Source organism: Saccostrea echinata, unplaced genomic scaffold (assembly GCF_033153115.1).
Source record: "Saccostrea echinata isolate AGI-Se365-2 ecotype Australia unplaced genomic scaffold, CSIRO_AGI_Sech_v1 ptg000005l, whole genome shotgun sequence".
NCBI lineage: Eukaryota > Metazoa > Mollusca > Bivalvia > Ostreida > Ostreidae > Saccostrea > Saccostrea echinata.
The window spans coordinates 16312611-16333841 of record NW_026889754.1 but is presented as its reverse complement, the minus strand read 5'-3'; the positions used below and the strand labels follow the sequence as shown (position 1 = coordinate 16333841).

Genomic DNA, 21231 nt, shown 5'->3' with positions numbered 1-21231 from the left:
TCCATGGCACTTGATCCTATTCTGATTATTGTATTGTCATTGTACTATTCGAATAGTCAATCTGAAAGGTACACACCTTTAAAAAATTGAAAAGAAATACAATGTATATGGAGTTTTGAAATAATCATTCTTACATTTCTCTTTTTACAGATGGTCCAGAAAGTGTGATGATAAACCCACAACCTCTTAATGACACAATAACAATTAAAAATGGAGAACCATTTGGTCCGTACACCTGTTCAGCTGACTGTAATCCACCTTGTACCTTACAGTGGAAGTATAAACATCCCTCAGGAGATTTTGTAAATTATACACCCCATGGTATTTCTCCATTACTTTTACCAAAGCAAAACGCGGACAGAACTAGAATGACTCTGGTACGATGTGTAGCCAACAATAGCGAAGGGCGTAAGAAGCAAGGCATAAAGTTGAACATTCTGTGTAAGTTTATTGTATAATAACCAATTTCATTATTTATTGTGAATCAAAGAAAGAATATTTCGTAAATTGGTGGGATAGTAGAACATAGAAAACAATTCATACTTACAGAAACCCCCTTCCCGCCAAAAAATGACGGATTAGCAAACATTGTTTCTATTTTATTTTAACCGAAAACTATTTGTTGTACTTCAGTATTTTTATCTATCGTGAAATGTAATATTTAAAGATTAAGGGGGGAGGGTATATGTTGTCGCCCTATACATATTGTCGCCGGCGACATTATATATAATACTTACCCTCACTGCACATACAGCCACCCATCGATACACATGGGCCCCCGCTACAGTATGAACTGAGACAAGCCTTTTTATCAGGGCTGCAAAATGTACCTTACACATCGGTACATATTTATTGCGTATATTTGTATTTCTTCTCCCTTTTTCTTAGAGTTTATATAATTTACTGTAGTCGTTGAGAGAGAGAGAGAAGGAGAAATGCTACGCACTTTACTTTTTATTAATTTGTTTAATCATGCTATTTGCACCATTCAACCTCTTCACCGTGTATATTGTAAATGAAATATAAACATTTCATTGCAGCTCCTTCTGTGGAGTTTAAAATAACAATTTCACGTACAAAAAATATTGAATTATTGTCTTATACTTAAATGCAATTCTATGAAGACTGTATATATGATTTTTGATATCATCGACATGTTCAATATTATTAAAAGTCTTATTGTTACTCACGAGTTTCGAAATTTATAACAATCGTAAATATATTGAATTACTTGAACATTGTGAACGACAAAATAAATAATATCTAAATATTTTATAGACATATCTTTTTTTTTTAATTCCTTGTTTTTAAGGATTACATTGATGCTTTATGAACTTTTCTTTCAGATTCCATGGACCCTCAGGTGTACATTAATAAAAAAATTCAAAATTCCTCAATAATGAATGAAGACAAGCCTCTTAGTCTGACATGTCTCGTTCGGGGAAATCCCACCCCAAAAGTCACCCTCAAAAATCTCACTGGTGACAAGATCATTGGAGAAAACCCTTTATACTTCACTTTCAAAACAGTTGCAAAGTGTTCTGACACTGGCACTTACAGCTGTCAAGGAAAATCAACTGAGTTTGGAAGCAGGAATCAATCATTCCACATCAATGTTTCCTGTAAGATTGCATTGCCATTGCTTATGTACCGTAAACATTTAGCCATTTTACAATTCATTGAACAATAATCAGAAACAAATTAATCCAATTAATCCAAATTTAACCAAAAACCGTTCTGTTGTCATCAATAGTATCAACCTGGAAAATATGTAAATGTGTTAAAAGGTAGATCTTTTCATCGCTGCAAATCAGTATACATTGTATGACTGAATGAAATTACTTGTCTCAGATGTCGGCGATTAAAGGAGACAGTCGAGCTTCTCGACTTCAGCAGATCGATTCCTAGAAATATATAGGGTTTGTGCCGTTTCCTTTCTTTAAATTGATGTAAAGGAGATTGGTATCACATATTATAACTGGAGAATCAGATTTGTATCACATATTATCGACGTTATCGATGTAAAACTCTTAAACTCTTATAGGTATATTTGTAAATGTTTTAAAAGGTAGATTCATTTCATCGCTGCAGGTCGTTATATATTGTATGACTTAATGAAGACGCTTGCACCCGACGTCAGAGGTTTACGGAGAGAGCCGAGCTTTTCGACCTTTGCGAGTCCTAAAAGGATATAGTGTTTTGAGTCGTTTCATACTTATAGTTCATTAAAAAATAGATGAGGATGAGATAGGTATCATATATCATAATTACAGAATCGGATATACATCATAAATTATTATTTGCTGAGTACCAGATATGTATCATATATTATTATTCGGCATGAATGAGATAGTATCATATATTAGTATTGGGCTAGAATGAGCTTATTATAGGGTGATAAAAAAGATATGTATCATATTCAATGATAGCTTATATTCTATTTAATATGAAAAGAGGACGTGTTTTCGGGGTGGGGGAGGGGCTTTCTTTTTTCTAATGTTCTGAAAACACCGGGAGCTATCATTAATTACGTATTATGTAATGAAAGTAAATATAATTCATATTTTATATTACATCATATTTAGAAAATAGAAATTCTGATTTTATCATTTTTATGAAGATTTGTTTGATTCTCAGTAACAAATAAACTCAAAATAATCAAGCTTTTCTTTTAGGAGTTTATATTAATTTATATTACATATCAAAAAGCACAAAAGCAAATGTAAACGATTGGTTTATTATACGTTTCGTAAGAGTGGCTTGATATTTAGACTCGAATGTTCTAATTTACAAATATAAAACTAATCCTTTAGGTGCCCCCCGCCTCGATGACTCCATCTTATTCAAAAGCATATATGGTTCCAAGAGTGGCCCGAACGTTAACGTTGATGTAAGTTTGCCCGTTATTGCAAATCCCTTAACATCTACATCAGAGTTCAGTTGGTCAGGACCTACATCTGAGTCTATATCGATTAAAGTTTCACAAAGAGATAACGTTATCTACAAACACTGGATCAACAGCACCATCCCTGTTCCTACAAAAAGATCCTTTGGAAACTACACCCTGACGTACAAAGGAGAAGTCTTCGTTGAAATAACAATTAACGCCGAAGGTTGTATTAAGATTGCTTTTGTTCGAGTGACCTTACATTTTATTGCATTTATACTTATGCACGTGAAAGTCTTTAAAGCATGCGGAACTTTCAGCAAGGAATGTTTGTCCAGCCTTGGCATTAGTTTATGTAATTTAGGCTTAAAATGTAAGTTAGAGTTCAAATTCCTTAAAACAACACTCCTTATCTTCTGTTTGCTCAGTAAAGTTTGTGATGTTTTTTTCAAACCCTTTGAAGAGAATCAGTAAACGTGTGTGCGTGCGGCGGCACGTATTGTCATCCCTACATATATTGTCGTTCGGCAATCAGATTTTGGAACGCAGTTCGCAGTTCGCAATTCGCAATTCAAAAGTGAACTGCATTCCAGAACGCAGTTCGCAATTCAAAATTTAAACATAAGTCATGGGGTCTGAAATTTTGAGGGTAGGGTACTAGTGGTCAGTTACCACTTCTATGAAAAAATGGTGATGGTACCATCTCTAGTTTCCGAGATATAGAACTCCAGTTTTTAGGCCTACTATATAATACTATATGAATAAACATCGGGTTCGGGGACATCGAAGTCCCCTGTCCCGGGGTCTGAAATTTTGAGGGTAGGGTACTAGTGGTCAGTTACCACTTCTATGAAAAAATGGTGATGGTACCATCTCTAGTTTCCGAGATATAGAACTCCAGTTTTTAGGCCTACTATATAATACTATATGAATAAACATCGGGTTCGGGGACATCGAAGTCCCCTGTCCCGGGGTCTGAAATTTTGAGGGTAGGGTACTAGTGGTCAGTTACCACTTCTGTGAAAAAATGGTGATGGTACCATCTCTAGTTTCCGAGATATAGAACTCCAGTTTTTAGGCCTACTATATAATACTATATGAATAAACATCGGGTTCGGGGACATCGAAGTCCCCTGTCCCGGGGTCTGAAATTTTGAGGGTAGGGTACTAGTGGTCAGTTACCAATTCTATGAAAAAATGGTGATGGTACCATCTCTAGTTTCCGAGATATAGAACTCCATTTTTTTTGCCCACTATATAATACTATATGAATAAACATCGGGTTCGGGGACATCGAAGTCCCCTGTCCCGGGGTCTGAAATTTTGAGGGTAGGCTACTAGTGGTCAGTTACCACTTCTATGAAAAAATGGTGATGGTACCATCTCTAGTTTCCGAGATATAGAACTCCAGTTTTTAGACTTACAATATAATACTATATGAATAAACATCGGGTTCGGGGACATCGAAGTCCCCTGTCCCGGGGTCTGAAATTTTGAGGGTAGGCTACTAGTGGTCAGTTACCACTTCTGTGAAAAAATGGTGATGGTACCATCTCTAGTTTCCGAGATATAGAACTCCAGTTTTTAGGCCCACTATATAATACTATATGAATAAACATCGGGTTCGGGGACATCGAAGTCCCCTGTCCCGGGGTCTGAAATTTTGAAAGTAGGCTTCTAGTGGTCAGTTACCACTTCTGTGAAAAAATGGTGATGGTACCATCTCTAGTTTCCGAGATATAGAACTCCAGTTTTTAGGCCTACTATATAATACTATATGAATAAACATCGGGTTCGGGGACATTGAAGTCCCCTGTCCCGGGGTCTGAAATTTTGAGGGTAGGGTACTAGTGGTCAGTTACCACTTCTGTGAAAAAATGGTGATGGTACCATCTCTAGTTTCCGAGATATAGAACTCCAGTTTTTAGACTAACAATATAATACTATATGAATAAACATCGGGTTCGGGGACATCGAAGTCCCCTGTCCCGGGGTCTGAAATTTTGAGGGTAGGCTTCTAGTGGTCAGTTACCACTTCTGTGAAAAAATGGTGATGGTACCATCTCTAGTTTCCGAGATATAGAACTCCAGTTTTTAGGCCTACTATATAATACTATATGAATAAACATCGGGCTCGGGGACATCGAAGTCCCCTGTCCCGGGGTCTGAAATTTTGAGGGTTGGCTACTAGTGGTCAGTTACCACTTCTGTGAAAAAATGGTGATGGTACCATCTCTAGTTTCCGAGATATAGAACTCCAGTTTTTAGGCCTACTATATAATACTATATGAATAAACATCGGGCTCGGAGACATCGAAGTCCCCTGTCCCGGGGTCTGAAATTTTGAGGGTATGCTACTAGTGGTCAGTTACCACTTCTGTAAAAAAATGGTGATGGTACCATCTCTAGTTTCCGAGATATAGAACTCCAGTTTTTAGACTAACAATATAATACTATATGAATAAACATCGGACTCGGGGACATCGAAGTCCCCTGTCCCGGGGTCTGAAATTTTGAGGGTAGGCTTCCAGTGGTCAGTTACCACTTCTGAGAAAAAATGGTGATGGTACCATCTCTAGTTTCCGAGATATAGAACTCCAGTTTTTAGGCCTACTATATAATACTATATGAATAAACATCGGGTTCGGGGACATCGAAGTCCCCTGTCCCGGGGTCTGAAATTTTGAGGGTAGGGTACTAGTGGTCAGTTACCACTTCTATGAAAAAATGGTGATGGTACCATCTCTAGTTTCCGAGATATAGAACTCCAGTTTTTAGACTTACAATATAATACTATATGAATAAATATCGGGTTCGGGGACATCGAAGTCCCCTGTCCCGGGGTCTGAAATTTTGAGGGTAGGGTACTAGTGGTCAGTTACCACTTCTATGAAAAAATGGTGATGGTACCATCTCTAGTTTCCGAGATATAGAACTCCAGTTTTTAGATTTACAATATAATACTATATGAATAAACATCGGGTTTGGGGACATCGAAGTCCCCTGTCCCGGGGTCTGAAATTTTGAGGGTTGGCTACTAGTGGTCAGTTACCACTTCTGTGAAAAAATGGTGATGGTACCATCTCTAGTTTCCGAGATATAGAACTCCAGTTTTTAGGCCTACTATATAATACTATATGAATAAACATCGGGCTCGGAGACATCGAAGTCCCCTGTCCCGGGGTCTGAAATTTTGAGGGTAGGCTACTAGTGGTCAGTTACCACTTCTGTGAAAAAATGATGATGGTACCATCTCTAGTTTCCGAGATATAGAACTCCAGTTTTTAGGCCTACTATATGATACTATATGAATAAACATCGGGTTCGGGGACATCGAAGTCCCCTGTCCCGGGGTCTGAAATTTTGAGGGTAGGGTACTAGTGGTCAGTTACCACTTCTGTGAAAAAATGGTGATGGTACCATCTCTAGTTTCCGAGATATAGAACTCCAGTTCTTAGGCCTACTATATAATACTACATGAATAAACATCGGGTTCGGGGACATCGAAGTCCCCTGTCCCGGGGTCTGAAATTTTGAGAGTAGGGTACTAGTGGTCAGTTTCCACTTCTGTGAAAAAATGGTGATGGTACCATCTCTAGTTTCCGAGATATAGAACTCCAGTTTTTAGGCCTACTATATAATACTATATGAATAAACATCGGGTTCGGGGACATCGAAGTCCCCTGTTCCGGGGTCTGAAATTTTGAGGGTAGGGTACTAGTGGTCAGTTACCACTTCTGTGAAAAAATGGTGATGGTACCATCTCTAGTTTCCGAGATATAGAACTCCAGTTTTTAGGCCTACTATATAATACTATATGAATAAACATCGGGTTCGGGGACATCGAAGTCCCCTGTTCCGGGGTCTGAAATTTTGAGGGTAGGCTACTAGTGGTCAGTTACCACTTCTGTAAAAATATGGTGATGCTACGATCTCTTGTTTCCGAGATCCACCTCTCCACTCTTTATGGCTAATATATAATACTAAGTGAATAAACATCGGGCTCGGGGAAATCGAAGTCCCCTGTCCCGGGGTCTGAAATTTTGAGGGTAGGCTACTAGTGGTCAGTTACCACTTCTGTGAAAAAATGGTGATGGTACCATCTCTAGTTTCCGAGGTATAGAATTCCAGTTTTTAGACTTACAATATAATACTATATGAATAAACATCGGGCTCGGGGAAATCGAAGTCCCCTGTCTTGGGGTCTGAAATTTTGGGAGTGGGGTACTTGGGGTCAATTACCACTTCTGTGAAAATACGGTGATGGTACCATCTCTAGTTTTCGAGATCCACTCCTCCACTTTTTATGGCAACTTTATAAAAAGTGAATAAACATCGCGCTCGGGGACATCGAAGTCCCCTGCCCCGGGGTCTGAAATTTTAAGTACTCGTTTTAAACTGAAAGATATATTGGATTTATCAAATCTTTTCAAGAATTATTGGTCCATTGCAGGTTGAGCACAATATTTAACCCTTAATCTTGAGACATATCCAAGTTGTGTTGATTCCCTTTTTTAATCTTGTAATGGAGATGGCTAAAATTGAGATCAAATCTTATTACAAGTAAAAGAGAAAAAAAAACTCTTTTCCAGAACTTCAGTTCCAATATAGTCACGTTGATATCAAAGCATGCGCGCGTATGCTGTGTTGATTCAGATACCACTTCGAGTAAGGTCTATAATAATTACTGAATCACAGTTTTTCTTAAAAAAAAGAAAAGAGAAATTTCTTTTAAATAAAAGCGGGGCTAAAGTTTCTCAGGTTTGCATTTTGGCCCAGGTCCACCTGTGTTCTTCATTAGGAATTTTATGAAGCCAATTGACTTCCGACTTAGAACTTTTACAATAGGGATAAATTTAAGTGCTGGATACTATGAAACATATTCGAGACGCATTGGGTATTATTGTCAAAAAACCTTTATGAAAAACATGGTGATGCCGTCGTGTTTTACGATTTAAGATCTGACCTCGAATCTTGATCCTTTCGATAGGTCCCGCATTTTTTAAACATCATGCTCAGAAATATTGAAAAACCCGTAACATAGAGGATTGAAATTTTTAGTGGGGATCTAGTCGTCAAATTAAATTAACCACTTCCCGAAATATTTCTGGAACAGAGGCTCAAGGGTCCTAGGTCACCTGAGTATAATGTCACAATATAAAGGATCAGGAGATTGAACATGAAGTAAAACAAAGACGCCGATAAATAAAGCTATGTTGCCCCAAAACAAGAGAAATATGAACATACTGAACAGGGATCAGCAACAAAATTAATTTATTGTTCAAGAGCAAATATAAAAATTGATTTATTTACTTGCCTGTACTTTTAGTTTGTCACTATTCTCATGCAGACTAAACAACACAATAGTTCTTGAGCACTGTTACTAAACCTATCTCATTCTCTCTCACATTGGCCTCTGTTTTATTCAGCTATTATTTGAATGTCTACCTGACATTATTTAAGAAAATACTTCTTGTCAAAATTGTAAAATTCTGTTATTCTGTTGACCCTTCAATTACATTTACAGTTTTTAACTATCATAGGTGAATAACAAAGTGGAATAACTTCTGTCAGTAGAATACAAAATGATAAATTGACCAAATGGTGCAGAATTTCAAAAACCTTGTAAAAATAATCTTATTTATTTCAGTTTTATATATATTCTTTTTCCCTCCTAAATGTCCAGGCGCAGAGATGAATGGAAAATTTGAAAGAAATAATGCATTTTCACCACAGATTCAACATAGCTCCATCCTAACACCAGAGCCTTTAACCCAGAGGCCATAAAATTTACAATTTTGGAAGAGACACCCTTGCTTATCATAGCCATGCATTTAGTTTGTTTACTAAATACCCATGGGCAGAGGGGAAGATTTTCAAAGAAATACTGCATTTTTAGTATACAGTCAACAGAGCCAAACCCCTGACCCACGTGGCGAAGTGGTTAGAGCGTTCGCTATAAAGTTGCAGAGTAAGGAGTTGATCCTTACGTCGCGGGTTCGAATCCCACTGTGAGACGTGGAGACCGGTCCTTCGGATGAGACCGTATTTTCAAAGAAATATTGCATTATCACTATATTTCATTTTCATAGTATACATGTATTCCACAGACATGCCCCGACATTAACACTCTAATCCTGGGTGACAATTTTCACAATTTTGAAAGTAGCATCCTTGCTCATCATAAGCATGTATTTAGTTCATCTGCTAAGTACTCAGTAGCAGAGAAGATTTTCAAAGAATTCATGCACTTCCACAATTTTGGAAAAGGCAAATTACTTATCATAACCATGTAGTTAGTTTGTCTGTTAAATTCCCAGGGATAGAGAAGATTTTCAAAGAATTGATGCATTTAAACAATATAAAAAATAGAGCCCCTCTCTCAGACCTTGGGCACGTTTTACCATAAAAAAAAAAAGAAAAAAAAGAGGCCCAAGGGCCTTAACAGTCACCTGAGTATAATACTGACAACAATTTAGAGGATCCATAGAGTATAAAATTAACTGAAAGGTGAAGCTTTGTTCCCCAAAAGCAAGAAAAATAGGGTGATCAGGATCAACAATATTATTTGTCTAGTATTCATTAACAGTTCATAAATTAGGTTCTAATCTGTTCCCCATTTATCACTCTCACCAGACAGTATGTAAACAAACTATCAGTGCTTCTGTACTCTTTTAATTCCTTGTTGAAATCTCTTACATTGGCCTCCCTTGGTCTTTGATGAACATTTAATAAGACAAGTTATTTTTGTCTCATTTTTATTTATCTATTATTTACAAGTCTACCTGATCATTAAAACTATGAAAGTACTTTTTGTATCATACAATAAAAATTCTTGCATAATTCTCCTATTCTATTAACCTTTCAAGTACATTATTTACAGTGATTAATTATCACAAGTAAATGGCAAAGGGGAATAACTCCTCTCAATAGAATACAAATTAATAGAGCCCTGGCCTGGACCAGAACACTTGACCAAATGCTCCTGATGTTTAAAAATCTGGTAAAAATACCCTTCCTTATTAAAACTTTTACTCTTTTTGCCTCTGATATGCCCTGGTGCAGAGAAGATTTTTAAAGCATTTATGCATTTTCACTCTATAATTAATAGAGCCCCGCCCTAACATCAGAATCTCTGATCCAGGGATCATGAAATTCACAATTTTGGAAGAGGCATCCTTGCTTATCATAACTATGCATTTGTTTAAATAATACCCAGGAGCAGAGAAGAAGATTTTCAAAGAAATAATATACTTTCACTGTATGATCTATATAGCCCCGCCCTAGCACCAGAACCCCTGACCCTGGGGCTATGAATTTCACAATTTTGGTAGAGTCACACTTGCTTATCATAACTATGTATTCAATTTGTTTCAATAATACCCAGGAGTAGAGAAGAAGATTTTCAAAGAAATAATGCACTTTCACTATATGATCTATATAGCCCCGCCCTAGCACCAGAACCCCTAACCCTGGGGCCATGAATTTCACAATTTTGGTGGAGGGCTCAGTGCTTATTATATTCATGCCAACAGTTTGACTGCTTGATGTCCAGGAGTAAAGAAGAAGATTTTTAAAGATTGCATTAATTTTGATGGTTTTAGCCCCACCCCGCAGGCCCCAGGGGGGCAGGGGCCACGAATTTCAAAATTTTTGTTTCCCTTCACCCATAGATGCTATATGCCAAAATTGGTTGAAATTGGTTTGCTGGTTCCAGAGAAGAAGCTGAAAATGTTCAAAAGTTTACGACCGAAGGACGACGGACGACGCACGACAACGGATGAAAAGAGATAGCAATAGGTCACCTGAGTGACTCAGGTGACCTAAACAAAAAACAAAAAAATACGCCTAAGATCAAAGGTTTAAGTTGATTGTAAAATTTTACAGAATTGATAATTCTGTTTGAAATTCCTAGCTTAAAATTATCTTGTTAAATTCGTTTCAAAACGATTAAAACGATTTTTTAACATTTGTAATATAGAGAGTAATAAGCATAGTTAAATTTTGGTCTTTTGTAAAACGGGCCCCAGAATCCCTGAACAAGGGGCCATGACATTCACAATTTTGGAAAAGGCTTCCATGCTCATCATAACTATATACTTGGTTTGTTTGCTTAATACACTGGAGCAAAGAAGATTTTCCCAGAAATAATGCATTTTCACTATAAAATTACTATTAAATCAATAGAACCATCTCCCGCAGTACCCCTCGCCCGGGGCGGGGGGTGGGGTGGGGGGGGGAGGGGGGTCTCAAACTTCACAATTTTGAAAGAGGCACCCTTGAATTGAAGTGATATCACTTATTCGAATAGGTGATATCACCTTTTCGAGATGACTAGGTGATATCACCTATTCGAATAATTGATATAACCTATTCGAATAGGTGATATCACCCATTCAATTGGAATGAGTGATATCACAAATTGGAATAGGTGATATCACCTAATTGCAATTCTTACATTATAAAATAATGAATGCTCCCTTCCTCAAGACTATCTAGTTTTCCATTGGCCCCAAGAAAATTTGGGCTGCCCAGTTAATCCAAAACATTTTAAAGACTTTATGTTATCGATCCCTGTAAAGATATATAAATTGCACTCGCAGATTAGTTTTGCAAAATTTATTGATAGTTTCTGAGTTCTCTCAGTTATGATTATTCGTGTTCAAAAAGAATGAATTGTATAAATCTTGTCACCTGACTCACGAGATTTTTCGATAACATTAACAAATTATAAACTAAAGTGAAAGTAAACGAGGCTTTCAGAGTCTCTAGTCTTGAGAGGAGTTTTATTTCAAAAATAATTTGAATAGATGATATCACCTTTTCGATTAAGTGATATCACCATTTCAATATGATAAGGTGATATGACCCATTCGAATAGGTGATATCACCAATTCAGAAGCTGAGTAGGTGATATCACTTATTCGAATAGGTGATACTGGTATCACCAATGGAATAGGTGATATCACTTATTCGATTAGGTGATATCACCTATTTGAATAGGTGATATCACTTTATGGCAGTTAATACCGAAACGGCGCCTCGGAGAGGAAACTGAAAATAATGGAATGTTTGCGACGGACAAAACAAATAGCAATAAATTAAATGAACTTAATACAACATTGAGTTCTTCGAGACCGGTCCTTTGGCTGAGACCGTATTTATAAACCGAGGTCCCGTGTCGTAGAAGATGCTGGCAAAAAAAGATCCCTCACTGTTCAATGGCCCTGAGTGCCGAGTATACGTCAAAATTTGCAGCTCTCCACCGCCAATTGGTGGCGTCTCCATATGAGTGAAAAATTCTGGAAAGGGACGTTAATCAAAGAACAAACAAACAAACACATTAAATAAATTCGTTATAAATGACCCCCCCCCCCCCAACCGAACAAGCATCCACATAGGAACACTAACTTTATCGGATTTTTTTTTTTTTTTTTTTTTTTTTTTTTTTTAGATTTTGGAATCTCGGAATCTCTCTCTCTCTCTCTGTATTACAAACTCAACGCACGATTAGAAAGGATATACACTTCTTTCATGAGTCTATAGTTATTATTTATATTTAAGGTATCTTTAACCCTATGTGACGTCATAGGTTTTGAGCTTCGTGGATAATAAGAATGATTCTCATTAAAAAAAATTGCTTTCATTTGGTGTAATAGAAATATTGTAAAAATATCTTTCAATAGTATATTTCTTTTATAGTTTGTCAATAGTAAAGAAAAAAGTTTGGCAAGGGCAATTACTTCTACTTATGTTTTTTTTTTTTCATACATGTTCATATTTATACTTCTAATTGAAAATTTCCATGATACTAGTATTAAGAATTTAAATATATTTATAAAATAATAGTTAAAAGTTAATATAATGATTATTTCGTAAATTCAAGCCGTTTTTAAGCATCTTTATTAAGGTTGTTTACCGAAATGTTCCATATTTACATTTTGATATATATGCTTATATTTTAATTTATGTCTGACATCTTTAAAAAAATGTTGCCTATGTATTTTATAATATCAAACAAAAGTTTAAAAAAATTATTTCTTCTTTGAAAAAAAGGTTTTGGATTTTCCTTTATTAAATATAGATATTATTTCTACATATTTATGGAGGATGAATTCTAAAATTAGAAGAACATTTCGTTTTAAATTATATATATTGATATCTTCTATATATTGGATATCATCTTCCACTTTTTTAAAATCCCCCGCCCCCTCCCCCTTTTTTGAAATTGCCGGATTCGTCTAAAAATTGGTGAACAACCTATCAACCCGAATTACTTACCACGCACATGTACATGTATTCAGTTTATTTCTAGTTGACAGATTATTTAATTTTTATGAAATAATTTTATTCTGAAATGACCATAAATGAACATGAAATTTCAAAAATGGATAACATTACAATTATTGAAATATGTATCAAAATATTAAACAAAGTGACAATCACTTTTCTCAATGATAACTAAAACATGTACGTCATATTGCAATGCTGTGAGGAATTTTAATTTCAATAGAGATTGGTTCATAGTAGTTCATTCATTGATGGAATCATAGGAGTTCATTCACTGATTCATTGTCTAGTATTCCCTTTAGGTGTTTAGTGATGCCTTTAGAGTTAAAGAAAAAGGTTTACAGAACTGAAAAAATATATTATGTAACATATCTACCGCAATAAAAATATTAAAAGTTGTAATATCAAGGAAGCTATGAGACTAGTGTTTTAAAATGTTCTTGTGTATATTAATTAAAATGTCTCCAAGCCCGATGTTTATTCACTTAGTATTACATGTGGTAGCTAAACACAGTTTCGTATAAAATCCAGGGGTTTTCCCAGAGAGAAGAATAATGGGAAGGGATTTGCCTGCTATTTATAGGAGGTCTATATATAAAAGGCCTAAAAACTGGAGTTCTATATCTCGGAAACTAGAGATGGTACCATCACCATTTTTTCACAGAAGTGGTAACTGACCACTAGTAGCCTACCCTCAAAATTTCAGACCCCGGGACAGGGGACTTCGATGTCCCCGAACCCGATGTTTATTCATATAGTATTATATAGTAGGCCTAAAAACTGGAGTTCTATATCTCGGAAACTAGAGATGGTACCATCACCATTTTTTCACAGAAGTGGTAACTGACCACTAGTAGCCTACCCTCAAAATTTCAGACCCCGGGACAGGGGACTTCGATGTCCCCGAACCCGATGTTTATTCATATAGTATTATATAGTAGGCCTAAAAACTGGAGTTCTATATCTCGGAAACTAGAGATGGTACCATCACCATTTTTTCACAGAAGTGGTAACTGACCACTAGTAGCCTACCCTCAAAATTTCAGACCTCGGGACAGGGGACTTCGATGTCCCCGAGCCCGATGTTTATTCATATAGTATTATATTGTAAGTCTAAAAACTGGAGTTCTATATCTCGGAAACTAGAGATGGTACCATCACCATTTTTTCACAGAAGTGGTAACTGACCACTAGAAGCCTACCCGCAAAATTTCAGACCCCGGGACAGGGGACTTCGATGTCCCCGAACCCGATGCTTATTCATATAGTATTATATAGTAGGCCTAAAAACTGGAGTTCTATATCTCGGAAACTAGAGATGGTACCATCACCATTTTTTCACAGAAGTGGTAACTGACCACTAGTAGCCTACCCTCAAAATTTCAGACCCCGGGACAGGGGACTTCGATGTCCCCGAGCCCGATGTTTATTCATATAGTATTATATTGTAAGTCTAAAAACTGGAGTTCTATATCTCGGAAACTAGAGATGGTACCATCACCATTTTTTCATAGAAGTGGTAACTGACCACTAGTACCCTACCCTCAAAATTTCAGACCCCATGACTTATGTCTAAATTTTGAATTGCGAACTGCGTTCTGGAATGCAGTTCACTTTTGAATTGCGAATTGCGAACTGCGAACTGCGTTCCAAAATCTGATTGCCTTGTCGTTCGGGGACGTTATGTGCAGAATTACACTTCAAATATTGCCACAAATCGGTACATATCGTAGCCCAATTGAAAAATAAACCTGCACAATTTGGCAACGACGACGAAATGTACAGAACCCATGTTGTGCGTATTATCGTTCAGATCTTCAGCGTTTAACGATTGTAATGCAAATGAACATTGACATCATCATTGCTATTTAATTATCAATCGATTAATGATTAAATTCAGTGGCTGGTCAATTGTTGCTGCCTACTCGGGAATATTTCACTCATAAAAAAAACACAACTAAATGTATGATAAATCATTTCAAATCATAAAGATCTTGGTAATCTTTGCATTTGTTGGAATTTTATCGATAATTCTTATTTATCACTACAAAAAAACCAAAGCGTTAATTAGTTTTGTCGTAGAATACTGGACTATTTTTACGGACATTAATTTTATGTTGGCTCCCTTTTAGAATCTTTGGACATATTTTGCCTGTTTTAGCCTGTTTATACTTTCAAACATGTACCATGAAAACTAAACTTCTTTTTTTAAAACCATATAGATATATCGACGACGTATTACCAACTAACAAAAGTTATTTCCATTGAAATGTCGACACTATAAACATGTATCCAAGTGAGCTTGAAATATAATAAGCCTAATATTCTTATATTTGAATATATTTCTTGAAAAAAAAGCTGTTAATTGTAACCAATCAACAAAGCTTTATGATAAGCATAATGACTTCAACTTTTTAATCGTCAACTTTCCTTACTTATGTAGCAATATATCCTCATCACCTCCATATGGAGTTTAAAACTCTCATCTGATTCGATACGCAAGAACATGCTCTACATACGAACAATTCCACAAAGTAAGGCAAAGTATTGACAAACAAGTTGATGAAACAAGAATATAAACAGTCTTTTTTACAGTCATCATTTCGCAAGATCTACGGTCGATACAATGACCTTGTCAGCAAATACTATCTTTCATTAAGTCAAATGCTGATGAACGTTTTCATACAAATTTTTAGGCCATTATTTACACATGAATTGTCTACAGATTTTTCAGTAATTTCTCGATCATGACATCGAAAACACGGCGGATGTTACGGTCGACAGGGGATGCTTACTCCCCAATGTCACCTGATCCCTCCCCTATTGTTTTAGAGTCCGTGTTTGCTCTCCTCCCGATTTGTATTGTTTAAATTTACTTTGGAACTTGAATGCTGTTTGTTATCTCAATATATTTCATGATCCCTGAATTTTTTGAGTCGCCTGCGTGGCGCAGTGGTTAAAGAGTCTGCTCTAGAGTGACTCGGAGTGAGGAGTTGATCCTTACGTCGAGGGTTCGAATCCACTGAGGAATGTTGAGACCGGTCCTTAGGATGAGACCGTATATACCGAGGGTCCGTGTCGCAGTAGGTGTTGGCACGAAAATCAATGGCCGGTGGTGCCAAGTATAGGTATTTTGCAGCCCTCCACCGGAAAGCGGTGGCGTCTCCATATGAGTGAAAAAATCTCAACTAGGACGTTTAACAACAAACAAACAAACTTAATTTCTTGATATGCAAAATTTTCCCGAACGATTTAAAAAGGTGTAATATTTCAGAAGTTACAGAAAATTTTACAGATATATAAAACATAGAATATGACACATATGTCACATATTCATCACAAAATAGGTACTGTATGTTAAATCAGTTTTCTTCTTTAAACAAAATATACGTTTATAAATGAAAATTACATAAACTTATTAAGAGAAAACTACTAGGAATCTCCGAATATTTAATGTACTTGATTATCCTACATCATTAATCTACCGTACTAAAATCAGTTATAAATAGATAAACATTTTACCTTCTGAAATAATATAAGCGGCATATTTTTAAATGATATAAATGATTGATGAAAACCCAGTTCTTTTTTTATAAACAAAATATCTATCATGTTTTAAAGATAGATGTAAAGATTTCTGCCTTACCATTGACCCCTCATAATTTCTTAGCTATAATTTTTAAGATAAACCACATCCACTTTTGAACTTTTCATGGTATTCCTACGCTAGTGGATACATCAACCTTACCTGGGTATCAAACTTTAATGGAGGACCAGAACAATTCTTTATCTTGTCAAACAAAGAGGGGTCCAGCTGGACAATTGTTAAAAATCTAACAGACCCTGGTGAAGGTAACATGGGATATTATGATCTAGGATCTTTATCCCCAGGAATCGAATACTTGTACAGACTGGAGAGCTGTAACAGAATCAATTGTTCTTTCAGCCCTAGGGAAGTTAAAGACAAAGTTCAAGGTGTAGTAATTTCTTTCATTTTACAAAGTTATCTCCTAATATTGAATAAAACTATTATTAATACTATAGAACTCTTTTTGTCAACACACTAGTGCAGTAAAAACTTCTTACAAAGACATACAAAGAAATCTTGCTTATAACATGGTAGGAAATTAAAGTATCGGAGGTCTCGAGCAAAACATATTTTAGTTATCTAAAATTTGTTGTGGCTTATTCTTTATGACTATGAATTAGTATCAAGCTTTTAAAAATGAAAAAAAAAGATACTTAACTTTAATAATTTCATTTACCGTGAAACTTTATTCTATAGCTATTTTGAGTTCAATAGGCAAAATATCGTTGAAGATAAATTCGGGAGAATTATCTAAATACATATTTTTTCTTAAAATGAAAAGAACTTCGATTTAAAAAAAAATCGGGCATTATATAAGGAAAATTCACTACGAAGAAATAAGTTAATATTTGACAATTTCATGTACTACTGATGACACATTGAAATATTGATTTACTAGAGATACTAAATTGTATTTTAATGTAGTATTTTAAGGGGCATGCATGTGAATAAATCATTTCAATGCTTCTATTCTAAAATTTATAATTAATAAGAATTAAGAATTATTGACACTACAAACAATGATTACGAAGTCTTCATTTTATTTAAAGCTCTACATGTATCTGCCTCGTCAGTTCTGTTCGGTAATACTACAATACTGATTGTGACTGGAGCTTCTGTGGCTGGTTTTGTCATTGTGTTGATTCTGACCGTTATGATGAAGATGTATTGTAAAACAAAAAAGACAGTCTCGCAGAAAAGTAACAGTGATGAAAGACTGAGTGGATGTAAGCATACATATAACAGTAAAGACGTTTCATAATGAAGGTCTGGTTCAGTGTGTCATATACGGCATTGTTAATTCATACTCATTATGATGCTACAATTACAAAGTGGAGCTAAAGATCTATTTAAGAAACGTCCAGAATATACTGGATATTTCCTTACTATAATTGCTTCACAAAATATTGTTTCTAATTCTAGAAAAAACAATATTTATAAATTTTTTAAGCTTAAAATAAAAATACCAATTTATAAGATGTTTTATATGTATACTTCATCAGGTGATCTAGTTTGAGCAATTCAAATAGCTGGGATCGTATTAAATCTATTTCTCTGTGTTTATTTTACATTTCCATTAAATTCATATTTCATAGCCACAGAACAGGATAATACACAGCCGGATGTTGTTGTTTATGCTGCTGTTGACAAGAATGTCCTGATGAAGAACAGACAACAAGTTGACGTAGCAGAGAGTGATGCCATCAAGGATAAAAATGGTGCAGATTCTCTCTCTCTCTCTCTCTCTCTCTCTCTCTGTAACAATTACAAATGTCACAAAACTCCTTTTGGTTATTCAATATGCCATTCACATAATAGTCTTTTGATTCACATTCTTTACTTAATAAATTGTCCAATTAAGAGTGCTTATACTCGTATATTTCTTCAACAGGTTTTTGAGTAAAGTAAACCATATTGTCAAATCGTCCGAAACACTATACTTTCTTATTGGTTTAAAGTCTGTTGTCTTGTCCAGTCATATGTGTTTTAACAATTCATTGTTGAATGACCGTTTCTATTGTGCACTCACACTATATAAGACCGTGTTTCAAACATATTGGTGGACTCCTCTCCTAGTGTCCACAACTCTGCAGCCTTACTACTTGTAAGCTCCTCTTCCCCTTTTTGAGCACATTGTACCAGTTTAGGTACTTAGTTCCTTGAAACAATCAAAAAATTTATTAAGTATTCAGGTTCCTATCCCTATATAATACTTTTAAATCACCGGCGCAATTATGATATAATTATTTTTTACATCTCAAACCCGAAAAAAATCATTAGTTCAAACATCAAAATTGCTGAAATTTCTAAATGAATAAATCAGGATTTACAAATTTAATTTATTTTTCAGATTTTTCCTTTATACAATTTTCATCCATCTCATTTTTCATAGATATTTTAATAGTTTTGTGCAATACAAGTACCAATTAATGGCATTTCATCTTTTCATCATATTGTAAGAAATAAATCATTATCAATCATTGTTATCTTTGTCTTGCTTTGAAGTTATTTGATATAGGTATCTCAGGATAAATCTCCCCTTGATCTTTACTGTTCCAAGAGCAAAATATACTATTATTCCCCTCTTGAAGTAGCAGTCGTCTTACACAATCACCAAACTATATCCTATTTTCTCATTTTTCGAAACACTAGAATTTAAATTATTTTTCTGATACGTTTACATACATGTACTTAATCTGAATTTTATTTTACAAATATATTCAGTATCATATGGTTTTCCTTAAATTTGATTCAGAGCAACGCTTCATCCTTTTATATATATATATATTTTTTTAATTCACAAACATTTAACCACTATATTTGTTCTAAGAAATGTATCCACAAGTATTTGAGAAAAATAGATGTTATGTTCCGTGAGTGTTCTTTTTTTTAATTAGATGACAATGAAACCCTGTATTCAGAAGTGATAAAAAAGCCAAAAATGCATAACCAAACAGATGCAAATAAGGAAGAAAAGAGAAAGAAAAATAAAGAAAAGGAGTTGCAAGGGAAGAAAGAAGAGACAGAAGCATCTAACAGGAATGACGATTCACGTACAATGGTAAGATGCTTATAACAATTAATATCATACGTTTTAGTTTAGACAAATTAAAACAATCCGTCTAAAGAGTTTCTTTGCAAACCGATCAATTTAAAGTTATAATAATTTGTTCGGTTTGGGATTCCTTAGGAAGTGGAGCACGCAGACTGAAAACCCAATCCCAAAACTGTTCGACAAAAGGAAACGATGGATATAACAACGAGGAGAACATGGATTTCGCGATAGTCAAAATGTCAGGAGAGAAGGATCCAAAGTGTTCACTTCATTATATGTACATGTATTTTCTACAATATCGTGTTAATTCATATACACTAAAACTGTAGTGAATGAATATGTCATCACCGATCCTAAAAGATCTTTCCGCCCCTTATTCCTCAGCTGAATCCTTTTTTATCAAAATTGAAATAAAATGCTTGCAATTATCACAATTCTCTTTGATAACTATACCAGAAAAGGTGTATTTTTGCCTTGTGGTTCTGCAGAGTCCCCTTTATCTAAAGAAAAAAATAGGGTATACATGTTAATAGTTTTTATCCTTTCTAAAACCATGTTATTCCCCTTTAGAGATAGACGTGATTCTGGAGTCCCCAACACTCCACTTTCTGCCTCTGTAGAGACTCAAGATCATGAGTATTTTTTAAAAAGAATCACATTCAACATGTATTGACCATTATTTTTGATCTTTTACAGAATCAAGACGGTTTAGTTTATATTGATGTTGAATTTGCAAAAAAGCCCCAAAGTTCAGACACAAAGGGGAGACCAGTCATACACGGAGAAGAAGAAAGAACGGAGTATACGTTCGTGGATTTTTCCCAAAAAGGACCTCCAAAAAAAGAACCACAAGATAACGTTAAGTAATCGTCTGCATTAGGAAAATGGCCAAAAATTTACCCTAATAAATCCAGAGACCGCTTAAATTTAAATATTTAGAAAAATATTATTCTTTAATGACAAAATAATCTTTCACTTCAAATATTTTTTTTAAATATTTTTTTTTATTATTTTGATAAATCTTGTATTTTGCATACGTTTATTACATTTGTAAATGTTCATATTTTGACATTGAATACAGACAATTTATTGTACATAGACCCAATTCAGCATTATATTTTCATAAAAATATTCTTTTTCACTGTATACTTTGCTTGGAATATGGAATATTGTTCAAACATATTTTTCTATTAAAAAAAATAATTGCAAAACTTTAATTACTGCAAATATTTACTGTGATCCAGGTTTGTGTAGTTCAAAGTCCCCATAGAAATTCTTGAAGCCACTTTAGAGGTTAAAATATTAAAATAGAAATATATAAAGAGAGAATTTTAGAGAAAAGCACGTATGTCATCTGAATGTCCGTGTTATCAGTGCTTGTTGAGCGTGACGTGTACTTATTCAAAACAG

The 21231-nt window shown here is 35.1% G+C and overlaps 1 protein-coding gene across 1 annotated transcript; it reads left to right on the top strand.

Moving 5' to 3' along the window:
* Positions 1-1357: 1357 nt before the first annotated feature.
* On the top strand, positions 1358-20774 carry LOC133179835 (uncharacterized). The gene is made up of 7 exons (XM_061314539.1): positions 1358-1622; positions 2814-3113; positions 16862-17152; positions 17816-17992; positions 18362-18484; positions 19664-19827; positions 20518-20774. The coding sequence occupies exons 1-7, from the start codon at positions 1400-1402 to the stop codon at positions 20686-20688; spliced, it is 1449 nt and encodes a 482-aa protein (XP_061170523.1). The 5' UTR covers positions 1358-1399; the 3' UTR covers positions 20689-20774.
* Positions 20775-21231: the final 457 nt, after the last annotated feature.

Bases quoted from the DNA above. Each gene is read 5' to 3' on its own strand.
- LOC133179835 (XM_061314539.1), top strand. From the start codon at position 1,400: ATGAATGAAGACAAGCCTCTTAGTCTGACATGTCTCGTTCGGGGAAAT. The intron at 1,623-2,813 runs GTAAGATTGCAT...CTAATCCTTTAG, and splicing joins ATTCCACATCAATGTTTCCT to GTGCCCCCCGCCTCGATGAC. The intron at 19,828-20,517 runs GTAAGATGCTTA...GATCTTTTACAG, and splicing joins ATGACGATTCACGTACAATG to AATCAAGACGGTTTAGTTTA.